The sequence below is a fragment of the Eleutherodactylus coqui genome, chromosome 12, assembly GCF_035609145.1.
Source record: "Eleutherodactylus coqui strain aEleCoq1 chromosome 12, aEleCoq1.hap1, whole genome shotgun sequence".
NCBI classification, from domain to species: domain Eukaryota; kingdom Metazoa; phylum Chordata; class Amphibia; order Anura; family Eleutherodactylidae; genus Eleutherodactylus; species Eleutherodactylus coqui.
The window spans coordinates 123,989,786-124,008,431 of record NC_089848.1 but is presented as its reverse complement, the minus strand read 5'-3'; the positions used below and the strand labels follow the sequence as shown (position 1 = coordinate 124,008,431).

General features: G+C 45.8%; 1 protein-coding gene across 1 annotated transcript in view; it reads right to left on the bottom strand.

Moving 5' to 3' along the window:
* Positions 1-18,646, bottom strand: part of LOC136586785 (macrophage mannose receptor 1-like) — a 359,197-nt gene that overhangs the window by 55,022 nt on the left and 285,529 nt on the right. Inside the window, exons 27-28 of the mRNA XM_066585009.1 lie at positions 5,080-5,196; positions 1,893-2,060 (exon numbers count right to left, since the gene is read on the bottom strand). Of these exons, the coding sequence (XP_066441106.1) occupies positions 1,893-2,060; positions 5,080-5,196 (285 nt within the window). The remainder of the gene's footprint in view (positions 1-1,892; positions 2,061-5,079; positions 5,197-18,646) is intronic.

Below are 18,646 nucleotides of genomic sequence, written 5' to 3'. Positions count from 1 at the left end.
ACGTTAGCTCTACTATCCGGGGCACTGCATTTGGACAAACTACAGGAGCAATACAGCGCTAATGAGACGTGCACAGCTACGCTAGCATAGGAGTCCGCTGTAGGCCCGCGATTGCTGAGGGTTTGTGCAGAGGCCTATGTCCTGGGTGCAGTGAAAGTCCGCTTCCTGCCTAGGATTGCTGAAGCTGTGGGCCGAGGCCTATGTCGTGGGCGCGGTGCAAGTCTGCCATGTTTGGCCGGTCAGATCAATTTTTGGTTCATGTATTGGGTTTCCTAGGACCCACCTATGCTGTTTGTGTAAACTTAGCTCCCATCGCGGTGTTTGACCTGTCTGGCACAAAGACACTGACTGACTTGGGTAGGGGGCAGAGCGCAGACGGCTTTCCCCTTGCAGTGTCGATTGAGCTATGCGACACCTTGACAGAATGAATAGTGTGTGGCACATGGGTTCCCCATTGCTATGCCCACGTGTGCAGCTCCTGATGGAGGTGGCACAGGATTGGATTTCTCATTGCTTCTGTACAGCATTGTAGGCTATCGCCCCGCCCCTTTTAAAGAGGGTCGCTGCCTGGCCCTGCCAACCCTCTGCAGTGTGTGCTTCCGGTTCCTCCTCATGGCAGACACACTTATAAATAGACATGAGGGTGGTGTGGCTATGAGGCCAGCGTGTGGCATGAGGGCAGCTGAAGGCTGCGCAGGGACACTTTGGTGTGCGCTGTGGACACTGGCTCGTCCAGGGGGGTTGGGCAGCATGTAACCCAGGAGAAGTGGCAGCGGTGTGTTCCGCAGGCAGTGATTGTGCTTTGTTGGAGGTAGTGTGGTGCTTAGCTAAGGTATGCCTTGCTAATGAGGGTTTTTCAGAAGTAAAAATTGTTGGGGGGGGGGGGGCACTCTTGCCGCTATTGTGGCTTAATAGTGGGACCTGGGAACTTGAGATGCAGCCCAACATGTAGCCCCTCGCCTGCCCTATCCGTTTCTGTGTCGTTCCCATCACTTTCTTGAATTTCCCAGATTTTCACAAATGAAAACCTTAGCGAGCATCGGCGATATACAAAAATGCTCGGGTCGCCCATTGACTTCAATGGGGTTCGTTACTCGAAACGAACCCTCGAGCATCGCGAAAAGTTCGACTCCAGTAACGAGCACCCAAACATTTTGGTTGTAATGCTTAAATTTGATTCTGGTATTACAAATAGTAAGTAACATTCATTGTCTTCTTAGTCTCCATGGTAATGCGGCAGGACCTGGTTTTCCTATGTAATGGGATAACGTGATCCCGCGTCACCACGTCGGTGACGTCATCACGCCAGCCCGCGTCAACACGCTAACCCACGCTGCCCTCCATAGAGCATACCAGGAGGAGTGTCCCGGCATAACATTCCCCCACCGTGACTGAACGTAAGCACGTCACCACGATGGGCGGGGTGACACACAATGCTAACGCTCATGTGACTGCGAGGTCACATGTTCCCTCCGTTCCCGGAAGTAGTTTCGCTTTCACTTCTTGCTCCCATACTCTTCATACTGACGCCGCTCGCATGACGTGGAGGTCACGTGAGCGTCGCCTACCCGGAACTTCATAGAGAAGAATGCCACATCACAAATGTAAGTAACTATATAAGGATGCAATGTGATACATTTTTTGTTATGTACTTGATAAAGTCGCTTGCATGCGACGAAACGCGTTGTACTTAAATAAACCTTTCAGACAATATTGCAATTGTCAAAACCCGGTTGATTGTTTGAGACAGCGCAGGAGCATTTTTTTAGTTTTTGGAATTCCCAAACGTGTTGATGTCCTGTGTGATTTGTACTTATCCTTACTTTAGACATAAGCTTTACAATAATGTGTCTCTAGAATTAAAAAAAAGTTATAGTTTTATATTTACTTACTTTTTAATGTCTTACATATGTACCCTTTATATTCATAGCACCTTGAGATATCCCATGTTCCTTTTTTGGCATTCATCATCAAACAGTCTGAAGACATATCTTTATCGGGTGCCTCATTGTTCCAGTTTACAAAGTCCACGGGTGTATTGTCCAACCAAAGCCACTCATCTAGAAACACAAATACAGAATATCCTACTTAATACAAGGTGCCCATTTCAGAATATGTTATATGTTGTAATATACAATGCATCATGATCCAGTTGTAAACTACTGATGGCTGATTCTTAGGATTGTCCATCAATAGTAGATCAGCAGGAGTCTGCTGCCTGGGACCCCCATCCACTGATCAGTTGTTTGCTAGGCTGGTGTCTTTATGCCCTGAGCTGATTTTTGCAGGAAACAGACAGTTCCATTCCCACTACAGTGGCCAGATGTGGGATTACACACCAAGTTCCTATTCACTTCAATGCCAACTTTACCTGTGATACAAACCTTCCCCATTGCAGTGAGAATGGAGCCGTCTGTACAGAGCACAAGCACACCAGCCGACAAACAGCTGATCAGTGCTTGGGCACCTCTAGCTCCGTGTGCTGAGTGGCCGGGATCTCTGCAGCGCATGCACAATAGCTCCCGGCCCCCATTTACTGCTGTGCTCTGCTGTTTCCTTGCATAGAAGGGTATCTGTGGAGTACAAACAACAAAGACTTGTTCACCCTGCTCCAGAGCTTTTCTATGCAAAGAAACAGCAGAGTGCAGAATATTAGCTGGCAAGGGCTCTGAGGGCAGTCCCAATACCGGAAAAAGTATTCTGATTCTCGCTGTATAATGTGGTCTAGCAGCTTCTTATTTTCCAAGTCATATCACTACAATCATTAAACAATCTTGACATGATCAACCTTAACATTGAAATCTTGCTCATGCCTAGGCTAAAATCTCAGTCCTAGCCTGGCATATGCACAGTACGTCTGAGAGCCAGCTGTCCCCAGCAGGGAGTGCATTGCGCATACACCACCCTAGGAACAAATGACGCATGCGTGAAATTTTGAGAGTTATAACGGCATGAACATCTGCTGATTGCTGTCTCGTAGGGGAAAAGGCAGAAGCACTGGACAGGACTATGCAGGGAAAGCCATAGCACTTGCTAGTATTGGGACCACCCCTGGCACCTGCCAGCTAATGTACATATTAGATTAAAGGGATTGTGGCAAGTTATTAAGTTATTTTCTATCCACAGCAAAAGGGAAAACTTTATAATTGGTAGAGGTCTAACCACGGGGACGGCCACCAATCCTGAGAATGGGGCCCATTTGGTCTTGAAGTGAATGGAGTAGAGGTCATGCAGGCATGCTCCATTCACTTCAATGACAGTGTAGAGAGGTATAGGCTGGGATGTAACAGGCATGTCTTGTTCAAAATATGTGTTATATTTGCTCTGCCTGGAATAAAGCTGTCCACCTCCTAGCACTATGTGCACGTTCCCTTGTCACTTGGTAACCAGAAGCTATATATATGTGGGTGGTTTCAACTCTCCAAGAGAGAATGTGAAAGTTAAAGAAGCAGAGTGTACTAAAATAAGGTGTCAGGACAGTGTCCGGGATATGGGGGTCCCTGAGATATCCCGCAACCCCTGTCCCTGCCTACTTTCCCCCCTGGGCTAACCCCCAGGGCGACAACTGGGCGGCGGTCCCTACCCTCACTAGGGAAGCGGGACACGGGAAGACAAACAGACACTGAAGACAAACAAACGGTAGAATGGTCAGACAATCCGGGTCGGCAACAGGAGAGTACGCAGTACAGAGGGGAAGGCAAACGTAGTCAAGTCCAAAAGCAGAGGTCAGGGAAGCCGGGGTCACAAAGAGCAGTCAAAATAAACGCAGGTGCAGCTGGAGAACCAAACTAACACTGGCAAGGGCTGGAAGGAAAACACACACTTTTAAATGCTGTCAGAGCTCCCGCCCCAGCAGCTGATTGGGGCGGGGAGCCTGACAGCAGCAGGGCAATCAAGGAGGTGCTGGGGACACGCCCCCAGTCTTGCAGAACAGACTGTACCCAGCTGTAAGCCAGCTAGGTAGTCAAGTAACTAGAGAAGCACCTGCTGCCTCCCTAGCAACCCGGCGGTGACCAGTTTTACAGCGGCCCGGGGAGATTACTAGAACCGGGGCTCCCCTACGCCGCACTCCTGTAACCCGGGTGGCAGGACCGGTGGTGCGGGCACGGCGGCCGCGAGAATTGCTGGTTCTGACATAAGGCTCTCCCTGAAAACATTGAAAAAAGGAAGAAGTTTCTCCTCAAAGAGGAGCGAGGCGAGTGTAGTCTTTAGGTTACACAGACACCAGACCACCAGCACACCGAGAGAGTTCAGACAAACGAGCATCTTTTCAAATAAAGATGTCAGTTTACCAGCATTATAGAGGCTCAAGATTGCTTTGGAGAGGCACCATGTCACCACAGCTGCAACCAGGAACTTACCTGGCGTACTCGCCTGATTACACCTGTGTTCCTGGTGTTGCAACATCTGGAGGATGATACAATTCCAACTGACCCGGAGGTGAAGAGTCACCTACAGGAAATGGATCTACCAAGGAGGCCTCTCTCCTCGAGCCGTGACTTAGTTCCAACAGACAGTCCACTGATCTTGAGCCTGTCCCTATTTTCTCTGGCATTTAGGCTTTAAAACAGCACCAGAGATTACCCAGTAGAAGACAATCTCTGATTCTGTCTTTGAAGTGAATGGAGCAGTGATACTCCTGCACGATTCACTCAGGGACCAACCAGACCCCCGTTCCTGGGATCGGTGGGAGTCATAGTGGTCAGGCCCTCATCCATCACAAAGTTATCCACTCTCCGGTATGTAGGGGATAACCTTAAAATTTGGCACAACCTCTTTAAGCTTCATTTCCTCAGAAGTGAAGAGTGTATAAAGGGGAACAAAGGTATATCTCCACCTGTGTGTAACTGCTCTACCAAATGCTGGCAGCGGTTTGGAGGGCAACATTTTGATGATTGACTCCCTTTAATGGTTTTCACTGGAGAGTGACTTTATTAATTAGATATTAAAGGACACATTAGTCCATTGTGCAGAATAGTAACAACAACACAAGGGAAAGGAGCGAGGGAAAAGACAGAAATACAGAATGATCTGAATTACGTGTTTTCTGCTGAAATAGTGAATGTTCTGATACTCTACCTTTCACGTTCTTGTAAAGTCCAATCCAAAAATCTTCTCGCTGGTTTCTGAGTAACTGAGTATGATAGAGAAGGAAATCCGACTCGGTGGAATCTTCAATGGATGTTAAACTGGCACCTAAAGAATTAAATAAAATCACAGAGGTGAGGAAAAAGAAAAAAAAACACATTATTCACTGAAAAAGCCAAAAATACAACACCTGATGGTCTGCAAAGCAGACACGGTCGCCATAGGCACGATCGCCATAAGGCAGGCACAATCGCCGTAGGGCAGGCGCAATGGCCTTAAGCCCTGAAGATATGTAGTCAGCCAGACAATAATGTGTGGAGGAGCAGCTTGTTCCTGGCAGGCTAATATGCAGTCACCCACTCAACCCAGCCCAGATTGGGGAGGAGTGACTGCATATACTAATAGCCTGCACATGTGAACGATACCAAAGATGTCAGCCGGTGGCGATTGTGCCTGCCTTATGGCGATCGTGCCTATGGCGACCGTGTCTGCTTTGCAGACCTTCAGGTGTTTTATTTTTGGCTTTTTCAGTGAATAAGGCACCTAAAGAATTGACATACTGAATAATTCTGTTTGCTTGGAATCTCTGTTCCTCTATGGATATGATATTACACAACATATTCACCCATCTGATGCCTCATTAACCCATGAGGAACAAGGCAGTTTAATTTTTCCTCCCGGATTTAAAAAAAAATTATAATTTTCTTATTTTTACATCGATATTTCTGTATGAGGACTTCGGTCTTCTGGGCTAAGTTGTATTTTTCAGTAGTACTATTTAATATATCATACACTGGAAATCACTGCATTAGGATCAGCTGGCGCTTGACATCTTGTGATCAGTAACGTGGTAGGTAGTGTCTAATTGTAGTTCAAGGGGGGAAAAATGCAATTCCACAGGTTTTTGGGAGTCATGCTTATATCGTGTGCATGGTAAGGCAAAAATGACATATTAGCTGTTTTCTGTTGCTCAGTATGATTATGGCAATGCCAATATCAGTAGTTTTTTTGGCCGCATTGCTTTAAAAAGAAAAAAAATCTTTTTTTTTTAAAGGCCACCATTAATTATTATTTTTCCATTGATGAGGTTGTATGAAGGCTGAAGTTTTGCAGGATGACCTGTATTTTCTATAGGTACCATTTTGGGATACATATGACTTTTTGATCACTTTTCATAAAATTTTCTCTTGGAGATGGAGTGACCAAAAAGTGCAGTTCTGACAAAGTTTAATAGATCGGACTTGTAGGCTATTTGGATTAGTTTATGTTAAAACATGAGTAAAAGGTGTTTTAAAAAAATATATTTACAGCATTGTTGTAATGAATAAAAAAAGGGATTGAACTTGCATTTGTCTGATAAATTATACAATGTATGTATTCCTTAGTGACTGGCCTATTTTACATATTAAAGACTAACCGCACTTTTTAAAAAACTCTCGACATGTTACTCTGGCATGGCAAGAGTGTTGTTCAGTGGTGGCCTGGGCCTGATCACTAAAATGAAGGGGCTGCAGTGCTCCCTGGAATTCTGTGCTCCTTTGGCTTTCATCGTTGCTCTTCAGTTCCTCTCAGGAGCTTAGGAGAGATGCATAAACTTAGTGAATCTATTCACTAAATGAGCTGTGGCAGGTCTTGTTTATTGGGGGTTGAGTTGTATTTTCCATTGGAACCATTTTGGGGTACGTGCAACTTTTAATCACTTTTTATTGGGTGTTTTGGAAAGCATGTAAATGAAACATAGCAATTCTGGCATTTATTTTTAATTTTTCCCATTGTTTACCATATCAGATAAAGGACAAAATCTTTTTATAGGATGGGTCATTAAAACATGGCAATACCTAATATGTTTCTTATAAAAGTAAAAACTCTCAGCGCTCCGTTGTACTGAACAAAATCACACTTGGGATCTTACTTGTTTGGGGGTGGCGGACCCGTGGCACCCCTCACATCTAGATAGACGTAATAATATGTGCAGGAGAGGTTTCCATAAATATCCTGTTTATTTCCTTATAAGATTATATAGTAATTGTCATACACTACTGGAGCGCCGCTTCTGAACATTGTCTTCAATATGTTTCTTTTGTTATTTTTGTCCATAATAAAGGGTGTTTTGTACGGAAACCATGTTATTGTTAAAGATAACTTTAAAGGGGTATTCCTGGCTTTTACAATTAATGATTAATCCGGGGGATAGGTCATCAATAGTTGGTCAGCGGTAATCAGACACTCAGAATCCCCGATGATCACTGAAAGTGTAATAGACAGCCTTAAATCCCATCAAAATAAATGTGGGCAAAGCTGCCTACAAGGCTTCTGACCCCGATGACAATGTCTGGCGATGCTGCACTGACAGCAAGTTGGGTGATCAGCTGATCAGTGGGGATCCCAAGCAGCAGATCTCTGCTAATCAACTAATGATCTATCCTGAGGAAGGTCATCAGTACTAAAAGTTTTTCAACTTATTTTCACATTTTTTTGGTCCCTCTAGGGCAGTGTTCCCCAACTCCAGTCCTCAGGGACCACCAACAGGTCATGTTTTCAGGATTTCCTCAATGTTGCATAAGTAATGCAATTATTGTCAGTGCCTCGGACATTGCCACAGGTGTTCTTACCATAGGATATCCTGAAAACATAACCTGTTGGTGGTCCCTGAGGACTGGAGTTGGGGACCCCTGCTCTAGGGCACCTGAAGATGCAATGGTTCGATCACTAGTATAGTACACTGCAAAACTTATGCAGTGCAGTATAGTAAGCTGAACAGGAATTTATACATAAATACTGGCAAGGGAATTTCCTGTGGGATCAAGCTTTAAGGATACTCTTGATTTGGGCATATTTCAAGAAGTCCCCTGTGGTTAGCCCATACTGCTCCTCTAATGCTTTGAGAGATTTCATATTGCTATTTTGGAATAGGTCTGAAAACAAAGATATTCCTCTCTTTCCCCAGGTCCCTACCTCCAACCACTCTGCAAAAAATTGTAAAACCTCGGTGGATAGGGAAATCTGTTTTCTAAGTTGACACACACTAGAGGCATAAATCAGCTTTTTCCACACATCCACGGATGCCTCTAGGGTCACGCATCTCGGAGGGAGAGAGGGGAGGCCTGCCAATGCTGCTAATAGTAGGTTCCAAAGGGATCCTCTGTGTATCATGTTCTTTTCTATTAAGGGACAGCTAATGCCCTCCATTGGGAAGCACCACTGCCTCAACTGTTTAATCAAATTTGCCTAATTTGCTGTGATACTTGGAACCCCCAAACCTCATCTCTGCTTCGGAGAGAGTGCAATACTGAGAACCCTACCCTAGGTCTTTTTTTTGTTCCATATTAAGTATAACATTTGTCTTTGTAATGCTTGGAGATTACGTTTTGCATGTGGGATTGTGAGAGAGCATTTGGTATATAGGATTTTTGGTAGGGTCATCATTTTATATAGAACTATTCTTCCCAGCCTTGAGAGCTCTGTTAAGGCAAAGAGGTCTAGTTCTTTCTGTATGTCCTTGTGAAACAAGGACTGGTTAACTTCTCACTCTTTCCCCGGTGGTAGTAGTTTAATACCCAAGTTAGGAATCTCCTTCTCCTCCCACGAAAAGGGAAACACTCTTTCTATTTGGTCTTTTAATTGCTTGGGCACATTTAGTGTTAATATTTGAGATTTTGTGGAGTAATCTATAAGAGATGCAAGAAAATGATTCTATTAATTCTTTAACTTCTCTTAATAAGTTGAGAGTGTGAGATAACGTCAAAACCACGTCATTCGCAAAGAGGCCTATTTTGTGTTGTCAGAAAAAGATAAGTATTCCCTGTATTTTCATATTCACCTCCGCATAGGGCTCCATTGTCAGAATAAACAATGGAGGGGGCGGTGGGCAGTCCTGTCATGTTCTGTTTGTGATCAGGAAAGGATTTGATAATACCCCATTGATTAATACTGTAGCAGATGGACTCGTGTACAGGGCCTGAATTGCTCTAAGTATTTGCCCTGTAAAGCCAAACTTTTGCATGGTTGCAAAGGCATAGCCCCAATGAATTCTGTTAAATGCCTTCTCTGCGTCCAGGGTAAGGACCAGAGAAGGCGCTCAATTTTCTACTGCTCTGTGTAATAAGGCCAGAGTTCTTCTCAAAGAATCTAATGTCTGCCTACCCTGCACAAATCCTACTTGATCAATGTATACTAGGGATGGAAGAATTTGGAAAAGCTGCCTGGCAAGAGTTTTGGCATAAAACTTTGTCACTGTTAAGCAGTGAAATGGGCCTAAAGTTCTCTGGTGATGTAGTTGGTTTGTCTGGTTTTGAAATTGCAACCACCATACCCTGGAGCATCTCCTCTGGGATCTTTCCTTTTTTCATTATTAGTTGTGAGTCAAATAGCTGGTAATATTTGTTTGAGAACCCATCTGGCCCCGGGACTTTGTCTCTTTTGGAGTTTTTAATAATTTTTGAAATTTCCTGTTTCAGTATGGGTAGATTTAGGAAATCTAGATGTTCCTGCTTAAGAAAGGGTAGATGGATTGAGGTGATACATTTATCAATTTGTTTGTCTGTAGGGAGGAGGGTGGAATTATCTTCCTTGAAATTGTATAGGTTAGATTAATAATAATGTTTAAAGCCTTCAGCTATTCTGTGGGGGTGATGCATTTTATGCTTTGGAGGTGGGATCTATTAAGAAAGGGATTTTGACCGTTCTTTTATGCCCCATTTTGTTTGCCATTAATCTGCTAAACTTGTTAATGGCCACATAGTACTTTGTTCTCATGTAACTGAGTTGTCTATCATGGTCAACTAGGAGACCTTCCCTTAATTTGTTCCTATTTTTCATTAGGTCTGCATGTAGTGATTCCTATGAATCTGTTTGGAGTTTCTGTTCTATTTCTTTGATTGTTGACATAGTAGCTTCTAAGACTTTCTTTTTTTCTTTTTTTTATAAATAGAACTGAGTTGTATCATGGTACCTCTCGCTACCGACTTGTGAGCATTCCAAAGTGTGAAACAATATTTCTGAAGAATCTTTGTAATAAAAGTATTCTTGTAAGGAGTCCCATATTTTCTATTGGTAGTAGGGAAGTTTCATAAAGAATGTATTGTTACGCCAGATTCTTGTAGAAGGGGCTATGTGGTTAGTCTCAGTGTAAGTGAAATGGGCGCATGGTCTGACCATGAGGCAGTTTCAATGGAAGCCTTCTGTGTCATAGGTAGTAAGAAAAAAATCTACTAGGCACATGTCAATTCTTGAGAAGGTTGTTACGGCCGGCAGGAGCAGATGGACAGGGGATCCCTATGCCCGCCCTCTCCCGTGTCCCTACCTACTTGCCCCCCTGGGCTAGGCCCCAGGGCGACAACTGAGCGATTGTCCCTGCGCAGCACTAGTGTCAGGTTCCCAAGGAAGGAGGGACTGGGAGACAGATGAGAACTGTGAGCTGACTAGGAAAACTATGAGCCGACCAGAGAGTAGTCAAGAAAACAGGCAGGGTCAAACCAAAAGTCACGATCGGAGAACAGGAGGGCAAAAACAGAAGCAGAGTCAAATGCAAGCCGAGGTCAAACCAAAACACACGTTTGGGGTACAGGAAGCCAAAGCAGAGTCAAATGCAAGCCGAGGTCATACACACTATAGTCAAGTCAATGATTGCGGGTGTAGTCAGACAAGTCAGAACAAAACACTGGCAACTGGAGTCTGGGCCAGCAGGGTTTATATGCAGACCGCCCCTCTGGGCGGGGAGAAGTCACATGATGACTGGCGGGAGTCATAAAGCCACCTCCCAGCAGCGCACACCCACCCAAGCACTGCGCGTCTGACCAGCATACTGGTGTGCCAGGGTAGGACGCGGGATGCACCGCCAGCCGCTGCGACCAACCACCAGAGTGGGGGAACCCCGGACAGAGCCGCCAGCCCGGGCCCCAGCCGCGCCAGGATGAGCAGCCCACACCAACCGGCTCCCCTAGTGATAACCCCATCTCTAACAGTACCCTCCCTATTACGGGGAGCCTCCGGACCCCCAAGAACCGGAACGGGGTTTAAGGGGATGAGTCCTGTGAAACGTGGGGCAAAAATGTCTCTAGCTGACACAACCGCTCCTCCGGACCATATTTTTTAATGAAATAAGGTACTGGAGAGCACCCCATACTCTCCTAGAATCTAGGACGTTATCCACTTCAAATTCCGTTTCGCCCTGAGTTAGGGTGGGCGTCGGTGGACCACAGGTGGGCACCACTGGAGGTACATACCTCATGAGGAGAGATTTGTGGAAAACACGGTGGATTCTCCACGTGTCCAGTAGTGCCAGCTCATGTGCCATAGGACTAGTCAATAGTTACTGGAAAAGAGCCCCCAAATTGGGGAGCCAGCTTCAACGAAGACACTTTAAACTTCAGGTTCTTGGAAGACAAGTACACCAACTGGCCCACAGACAAAGGTTTAGACATAGTATGTGTACCTCTACTCCTCCTAAGCACCGCATCCCTGGACTGCTCCAAGTTGGCATGCGCTTTCTCCCACACCTCTCGCAGGTCCTGAACCTGAGCATCTGCAGATGGCTTGTTAGAGGAGGAGGTGAAGGACACCGCAAACCTGGGATTAAATCCAGAATTACAGAAGAAAGGAGACACGCCAGACGCCGAATGTGTATGATTATTGATAGCAAATTCAGCCAATGCTAGATAATTGACCCAGAGACTCTGACAATCACTCACATACATTCTGAGGTACTGAACCAATTCCTGGTTCGTACGTTCCATCTGCCCATTAGACTCCGGGTGAAAGACAGGAAAATGACAACCAGATACCGATATTCTTACAAACATCGCTCCAAAACAGGGCAACAAATTGGACTCCCCAGTCAGAAACAATATCCTCAGGGACTCCATGCAGGCGCACAATCTCCTAGATAAATATGGTGGCTAACTCAGGTGCAGACGGAGTGCAGCTTCTTTAGAGCAGAAAAATGTGCCATCTTGGAAAATCTATCGACAACCACCCAGATGACCAAGCACCCCTGGGACTCAGGCAGGTCGGTAATAAAATCCATCGACAGATGGGTACATGGCCTCTCTGGAACAGGGAGAAGACAAAGCAGACCCTCAGGTCGTCTCCGTACACTCTTCCCTCGAGCACAAAAAGGGCAGGACTTGACAAATTCCCTGACATTCCGAGACATTTGTGGCCACCAATACAAATGGACACAGAGCTCCAGGGTGCCTCAGACCCATGAATGCCCTGCTAAAACCAATAAATGAACCTCCTCCAGTATGAGGAGCTGCAAGGTATGGGGAACAAATCATCTCCTCTCCAGGAGGCCTTGGGAAACGGACTGCTGAGCCGACTGGAGTAAAATAGGGGTGTCAGACGTAAGAGCGGCTACAACCATGCCCGGGCCCAGAATACTCTCCGGCTGAGACTCCTATACCTCGGAAACCCCGAAGCTGTGAGACAACGTATCAGCTTTGACATTCTTGGACCCAGACACATATGTGACTACAAAATTGAAACATGAAAAAAACAATGTCCACCTTGCTTGACGATCGTTCTGGAGCTTGGCGAACTCCAGACAAATCAAATTCTTTTGGTCCATGAGGACCGTAATAGTATTATGAGTGCCCTCTAAGAAATGTCTCGATTCATCAAATGCCCATTTTATGGCCAATAATTCCCTGTTGCCAATATCATAGTTGCGTTCCGCCTGATTGAACTTCCTGGAAAAGAACACACAGGTTTGGAGACCAGGTCGGCCGGGAGATTCCTGCGAGAGGACTGCCCCCACACCATGCTCAGAGGCAATCACTTCAATGATGAACAGGCGATCTAGATCCAGCTGAGCCAAAACTGGTGCTGTGGAAAAAGCCCTCTTGAGAAGTGTGAAGGCCTTAACAGCCTCCTGTGATCAGGAATCAACCCTAGCCCCCTTTTTGGTCCAGTCAGTCAAGGGTTTGGCCACCATCGTAAAATTCTTAATGAATCTCCGATAGAAGTTTGCGATCCTCAATAAGCATTGTAGCGCCTTTAAGTTGGTGGGTTGCACCCATTCGGTGATGGCCTTGACCTTGTCCGAGTCCATCCGGATGGCCGATGGAGAAATGACATATCCCAGAAAAGCAATTTCCTGTACAAGGAAAATGCATTTCTCCAACTTAGCATACAATTGATGGGCTCGAAGGCGGGAAATAACTGTATGTAAATGCCTGACATGGCTCTCCCAATCAGAAGAGAATATCAGAATGTCATGCAAATATACAACCATGAACGTGCCCAGGATGTCATGAAAAATGGTATTCATAAAACCTTGAAAAATAGCTGGCGCGTTACATAGCCCGAATAGCATGACTAGACATTCAAAATGCCCCAACTGAGTATTAAACTCCGTTTTCCATTTGTCCCCCTTTCTGATATGGATGAGATTATAAGCTCCCCGAAGGTCTACCTTGGAGAACCAATGGGCCCCTACGACCTGGTTGAGGAGATCAGGAATCAGGGGTAAAGAGTACTAGTTCTTGATAGTTATCATATTCAAGGCTCTATAATCAACACAGGGTCGGAGGCCACCATCCTTCTTCTCCATGAAAAATAACCCTGCCTCTACGGGTGATTCGGAAGGATGTATATGTCCCTTGGCGAGACTCTCAATAATATACTCCTTCATTGCCTTGCGTTCAGGGACAGTTACATTATATATTCCCCCCTTAGGGATCTTGCTCCCGAGAATAAGATCGATCTTGCAATCCTATTCCCGCTGCAGAGGTAAAGTCTCGGTGTGGAAAACACGCCAGAAAAGTCCTCAATATACGGAGGTAACCCCTTTACCTTACACTCAGTGGAATGCACCTGGACAGAAACCAAATTCTCACCACAACCTGGCCCCCACTGTACTAGTTCAGAGGTGGAACAATCAAACTGGGGATTGTGCTACCAGAGCCAGGGTAAACCAAGGACTAAATCAGCAGAAAGGCTCTCCCTCACCAGGAATGAACACACCTCTGAATGTAGCGCTCCTACGGAAAAAAGTAGTTCAGGAGTCCTCTTACTGATTAACCCCGCTGACAAAAGAGAGGAATCAATACCCGAAACCTGGATGGGAGGATTCACTGGTAAAAGACATGCAGACATAGACTTGACGAAATCAAAATTAACAAAGTTCGCGGCAGCCCCCGAATCAATGAAGGCCCAACCATTGAGGATATGAGCATTATATGAAATATAGAATGGCACTAACAATTTAGAACATTCCGGAAGCACCTGAGGTCCTAGGCGATTCCTCCAGACATTACATCGGAATGGCTGTTTCTTGGGGCAGCTGTCGACCCGATGACCTGGACCTCCACAATAAAGGCATAATCGGTTCCTGAGCCGGAATTCCTTGCACCCCATTTGGGGACAAGGATCCTACTTGCATTGCCTTGACTCCGTTGGTAGCTGAGGTCAAATGCAAGCCAAGGTCATACACCCTATAATCAGGTCAATGATTGCGGGTGTAGTCAGACAAGTCAGAACAAAACACTGGCAACTGGAGTCTGGTCCAGCAGGGTTTATATGCAGACCTCCGCCTCCAGAGGGGCGGGCAGAAGTCACATGATGATTGGAGGGAGTCATAAAACCACCTCCCCCTGGCGGCACGCACCCACCCGAGCACCACGCGGCCGACCAGCGGACTCGCATGCCAGCGCAGGATGCAGAACGCACCGCCGGTCGCCGCGACCTACCACCAGAGTGGGGAAACCCCGGACAGAGCCACCAGCCCTGGCCCCAGCCCCGCCATGACGAGCAGCCCGCGCCAACTGGACCCCGCCGGAAATAGTGGTAACCCCATCTCTAACAAAGGACCTTTGACTTGCTGAGTAAAAGGTGAATTCCTTAGATCTGGTGTTTAAATTATGGAATGTGTCATAGAGTTCTTCCTTGTTCATCCTTATTTAGGGAGTGTAACACTTAGCCCATTTAAGTTAATGGGCGACTCAAGCATTTTTGTATGGGACCGATGCTCCGCACAGGCGTTGATTTGTGATACACCAGGAAACATCAGAAAATTATGGAAACACCACAGAAACGGATAGGGAATGACAGGGGCAGCGGTCACCCCCCTAACATTTTACTTGGGTCAGACCATAAGCAGCAAGGCACACGCTCTGGCACATCTTAGCTAAGCACCACACTACCTGCAACCAAGGACAATCACCACCTGCGGGTCACACCGCTGCCTCTTCTCCTGGGTTACATGCTGGCATTGCTGTCCAACCCCCTGCACAACCCTGCATCCACAGCGCACACAAAATTTTCCCTGCACAGCGTTCAGCTGCCCTCATGCCACATGCTCGCTTCATAGCCACACCACCCTCATGTCTATTTATCAGTGTGTCTGTGATGAGGAGGAGCCAGAAACACACACTGCATAAGGGTTGGCAGGGCCAGGTAGCAACCCTCTTTGTAAGTGTGGACGATAGCCCACAATGCTGATGACAAATGACGATAAATTAACGTACGATCATCATTCCAATCCCATGCCACCTCCATCACAAAATTGACAGGAGCCACAAACGTGGGCATAAAGGGGACTCAGGTGCCAGCACTTCTACACATCTCCACAATGCAACAGTGCATACTAACACCAAAGATTGGTTTGAAGCTGGAAGTGTTGCAAAAGTAGCCACCACACGTATACAGTGACCCTGTGAAAGTCTCATGAAATCAGTTACACGGGGGGCGTGGCCTGACTGCCGACCGAGCTGGACGTATCCCTGTAACCTCCGCTCGTCTAAGTCTTCTAAAAGCTACTACAATGCATTCCAGAAGAGGAAAAACACAATCCGCTGCTCCACTTGCCGGTGGGAGTACAGTGACAGCTAAAAGAAAGATCTCCAAAGCTCCTCCACAGAGAGTATCAAGTTTCTTTACAGCCCGAAGCGCTGATAGAGGAGAGACTGCGGTGCCCCGCAGCTCCCCCCCCCCCCCTCTCCGGCTCTCCCGCAGATAAGGAGACAGCAGCTGATTCTCCACACAGCAGAGAGGTTTCTCCGACAGCAGGCATTGCAGAAGACTTTATGGAAACATCCAGAGAGCAGCAGCGATCTTCTGCACTACAAGAAGGGGTGAGTGCATTCTCCATTAAGACCCCTGTGAAAAGTGCAACATGTAAAATGGCGCCCAGCCACAGCTCTCAATCGGAGGCAAGCCCTTCCCCCACTGCTATCCCAGAGAAGCAGAGGCAGAGAGTGTCTTCTCCCTCTCCCTCAGACAATATGATAGATCTAACTGCAGACCCTATTCTAAGTCTATCTTCTGCAAACCAACCAGCTTCAGAGCTATTCATTAAAAATCTGGTGGTAGCACTGAGAGACTCAATGCAAAAAGACCTGCATAAGCTGTCCTCCTCAGTAAATGTCACAATTCAAGAACTAGGCGACCGAACAGATCACGTCGAAAGTAAAATGAAATCAGTTACACTTCCTGTGAATGCTCCAATCCTGTATCTCGGATAACTGTGGTAATTTGTAGCACGAGAGATAATACATGCCGAGCAACACTGATCCCCAAGCAGAAGGAGGTGGCATATTAAGCCTGAGAAACCATGACCGAGGTAGGACCCGCAATACTCTGTGTGGGAAGTACGTGAGCGATAGCCCACAATGCTGTTGGGAATTGATAATAAGTTGACGTACAATCATCATTCCAATCCCATGCCACCTCCGTCACAAAATTGTCAGGAGCCACAAATGTGGGCATAAAGGGGACTCAGGTGCCAGCACTTCTACACATCTCTGCAATGAAGCAATACTCTGTGTGGGAAGTACGTGAGAGGGCCCTGGGTCAGGCTCGGTCCCAGCCTCCACCTTGTGTGAACCAAGGTGCCATAGATAAATAGTTATGGGAAATCCATGTGTCCCCACACAATTTATTCTGTGTATGTGTTAGGCAGCTCAACACCGCTATGGAAAACCTTTGTGCGCCCACAGTATAAGCGGACCCCTGAAACTTTTCTGCTGCAAGAGTATAGGCGAACCCCTCAAACCTATCAGTAGCAAGTGCATAGGCGGACCCTAGTAACATTTCTGTAGCAAGAGTATATGCGGACCCCTGTAACATGTCTGTAGCAAGAGTATAGGTGGACCCCGGTAACATTTAAGTAGCAAGAGTATAGGCGAACACCTGAAAAAATTTGGTTATAGTGTATAGGCAGCTCCCAATAACATTTATGTAAAAAGAGTATATGCAGACGCCAGTAACGATTCTTTAGCAAGTGTATAGGCGGACCCCAGTAACATTTATGTAGCACTAGCTTACCCGTCGCGCGTTGCTGCGAAGACAGACAGACATGCATATATTTGTTTTTATATATATAGATAACAACCAATCACAGCACAGCTTTCATGTTACCTCAATATAATAGATAACAACCAATCACAGTGCAGCTTTCATGTTACCTCAGCAGTATAATATATAACAACCAATCACAGCGCAGCTTTCATGTTACCTCAGCAGTAAGTGAAATAACAACCAATCACAGCGCAACTTTTATTCTGCCTCAGCAATATAAAAAATAGCAACCAATCACAGCGCAGCATTCATTTTACCTCAGTGGTATAATATATAGCAACCAATCACAACACAGCTTTCATGCAACCTCAGTAGTATAAGAAGTAGCAACCAATCACAGCACGGCTTTCATTTTACCTCAGCATTCTCAATATCCAGCAATTGTCTTGCAAAACGTTCGGCGGATGCATCATTTTGTAGTTGAACACGCTTGCTCATAATGCCTTTTGCTTTCGTGCTTGAGGGCGCCCACCCACTGGCGATTTTTTTCCCTGCGAAATTCGCAGCATTTTTTTCTCTGCAGGGGTCTATGGGACTTGTAATGTTAAAATCGCGATCGCGCAAAATCGCGATTTCGCGGTAAATTGCGATTTTGCGCGATCGCGTTTTTTTACATTACAAGTCCCATAGACCACTGCAGAGAAAAAAATGCTGCGAATTTCGCAGGGAAAAAAATCGCCAGTGGGTGGGCGCCCTGAGATGGAAATCAAACAATCTTTCTCTGGGGGGCATAACTGTCAACGATGCTCACACGTGTGCCACCTATCGTAGGATAGATGTACTATGCCAGTAATCTTCCCAGGAGTGTGCTCAACAACTTCCCAAAGTTTCATGGCGATTGGATGAATGGTGTAGTAATGCATAAAGGGCAGACAGACATTTTTATATATATAGATGACATTGGGAAGTGAGAGAATTAGGGACCCATTAGCTTTTCCTATTTATGACATAATCAATGCTCGTGCCAAATTTCAAGTTTCTATGACATTGGGAAGTGAGAGAATTAGATTACGTACGTAAAATTTGGACGCTAATTCTTTTGCGCTTAGAATTTAATAATCGAGTTGGGACCTATTAACTTTTCTTATTTATGACATAATCAATGCTCGTGCCAAATTTCAAGTTTCTATGACATTGGGAAGTGAGAGAATTAGATTTCATACGTAAAATTCAGACGCTATTTCTTTTGCACTTAGAATTGAATAATCGAGTTGGGACCCATTAGCTTTTCCTATTTATGACATATTCAATGCTCGTGCCA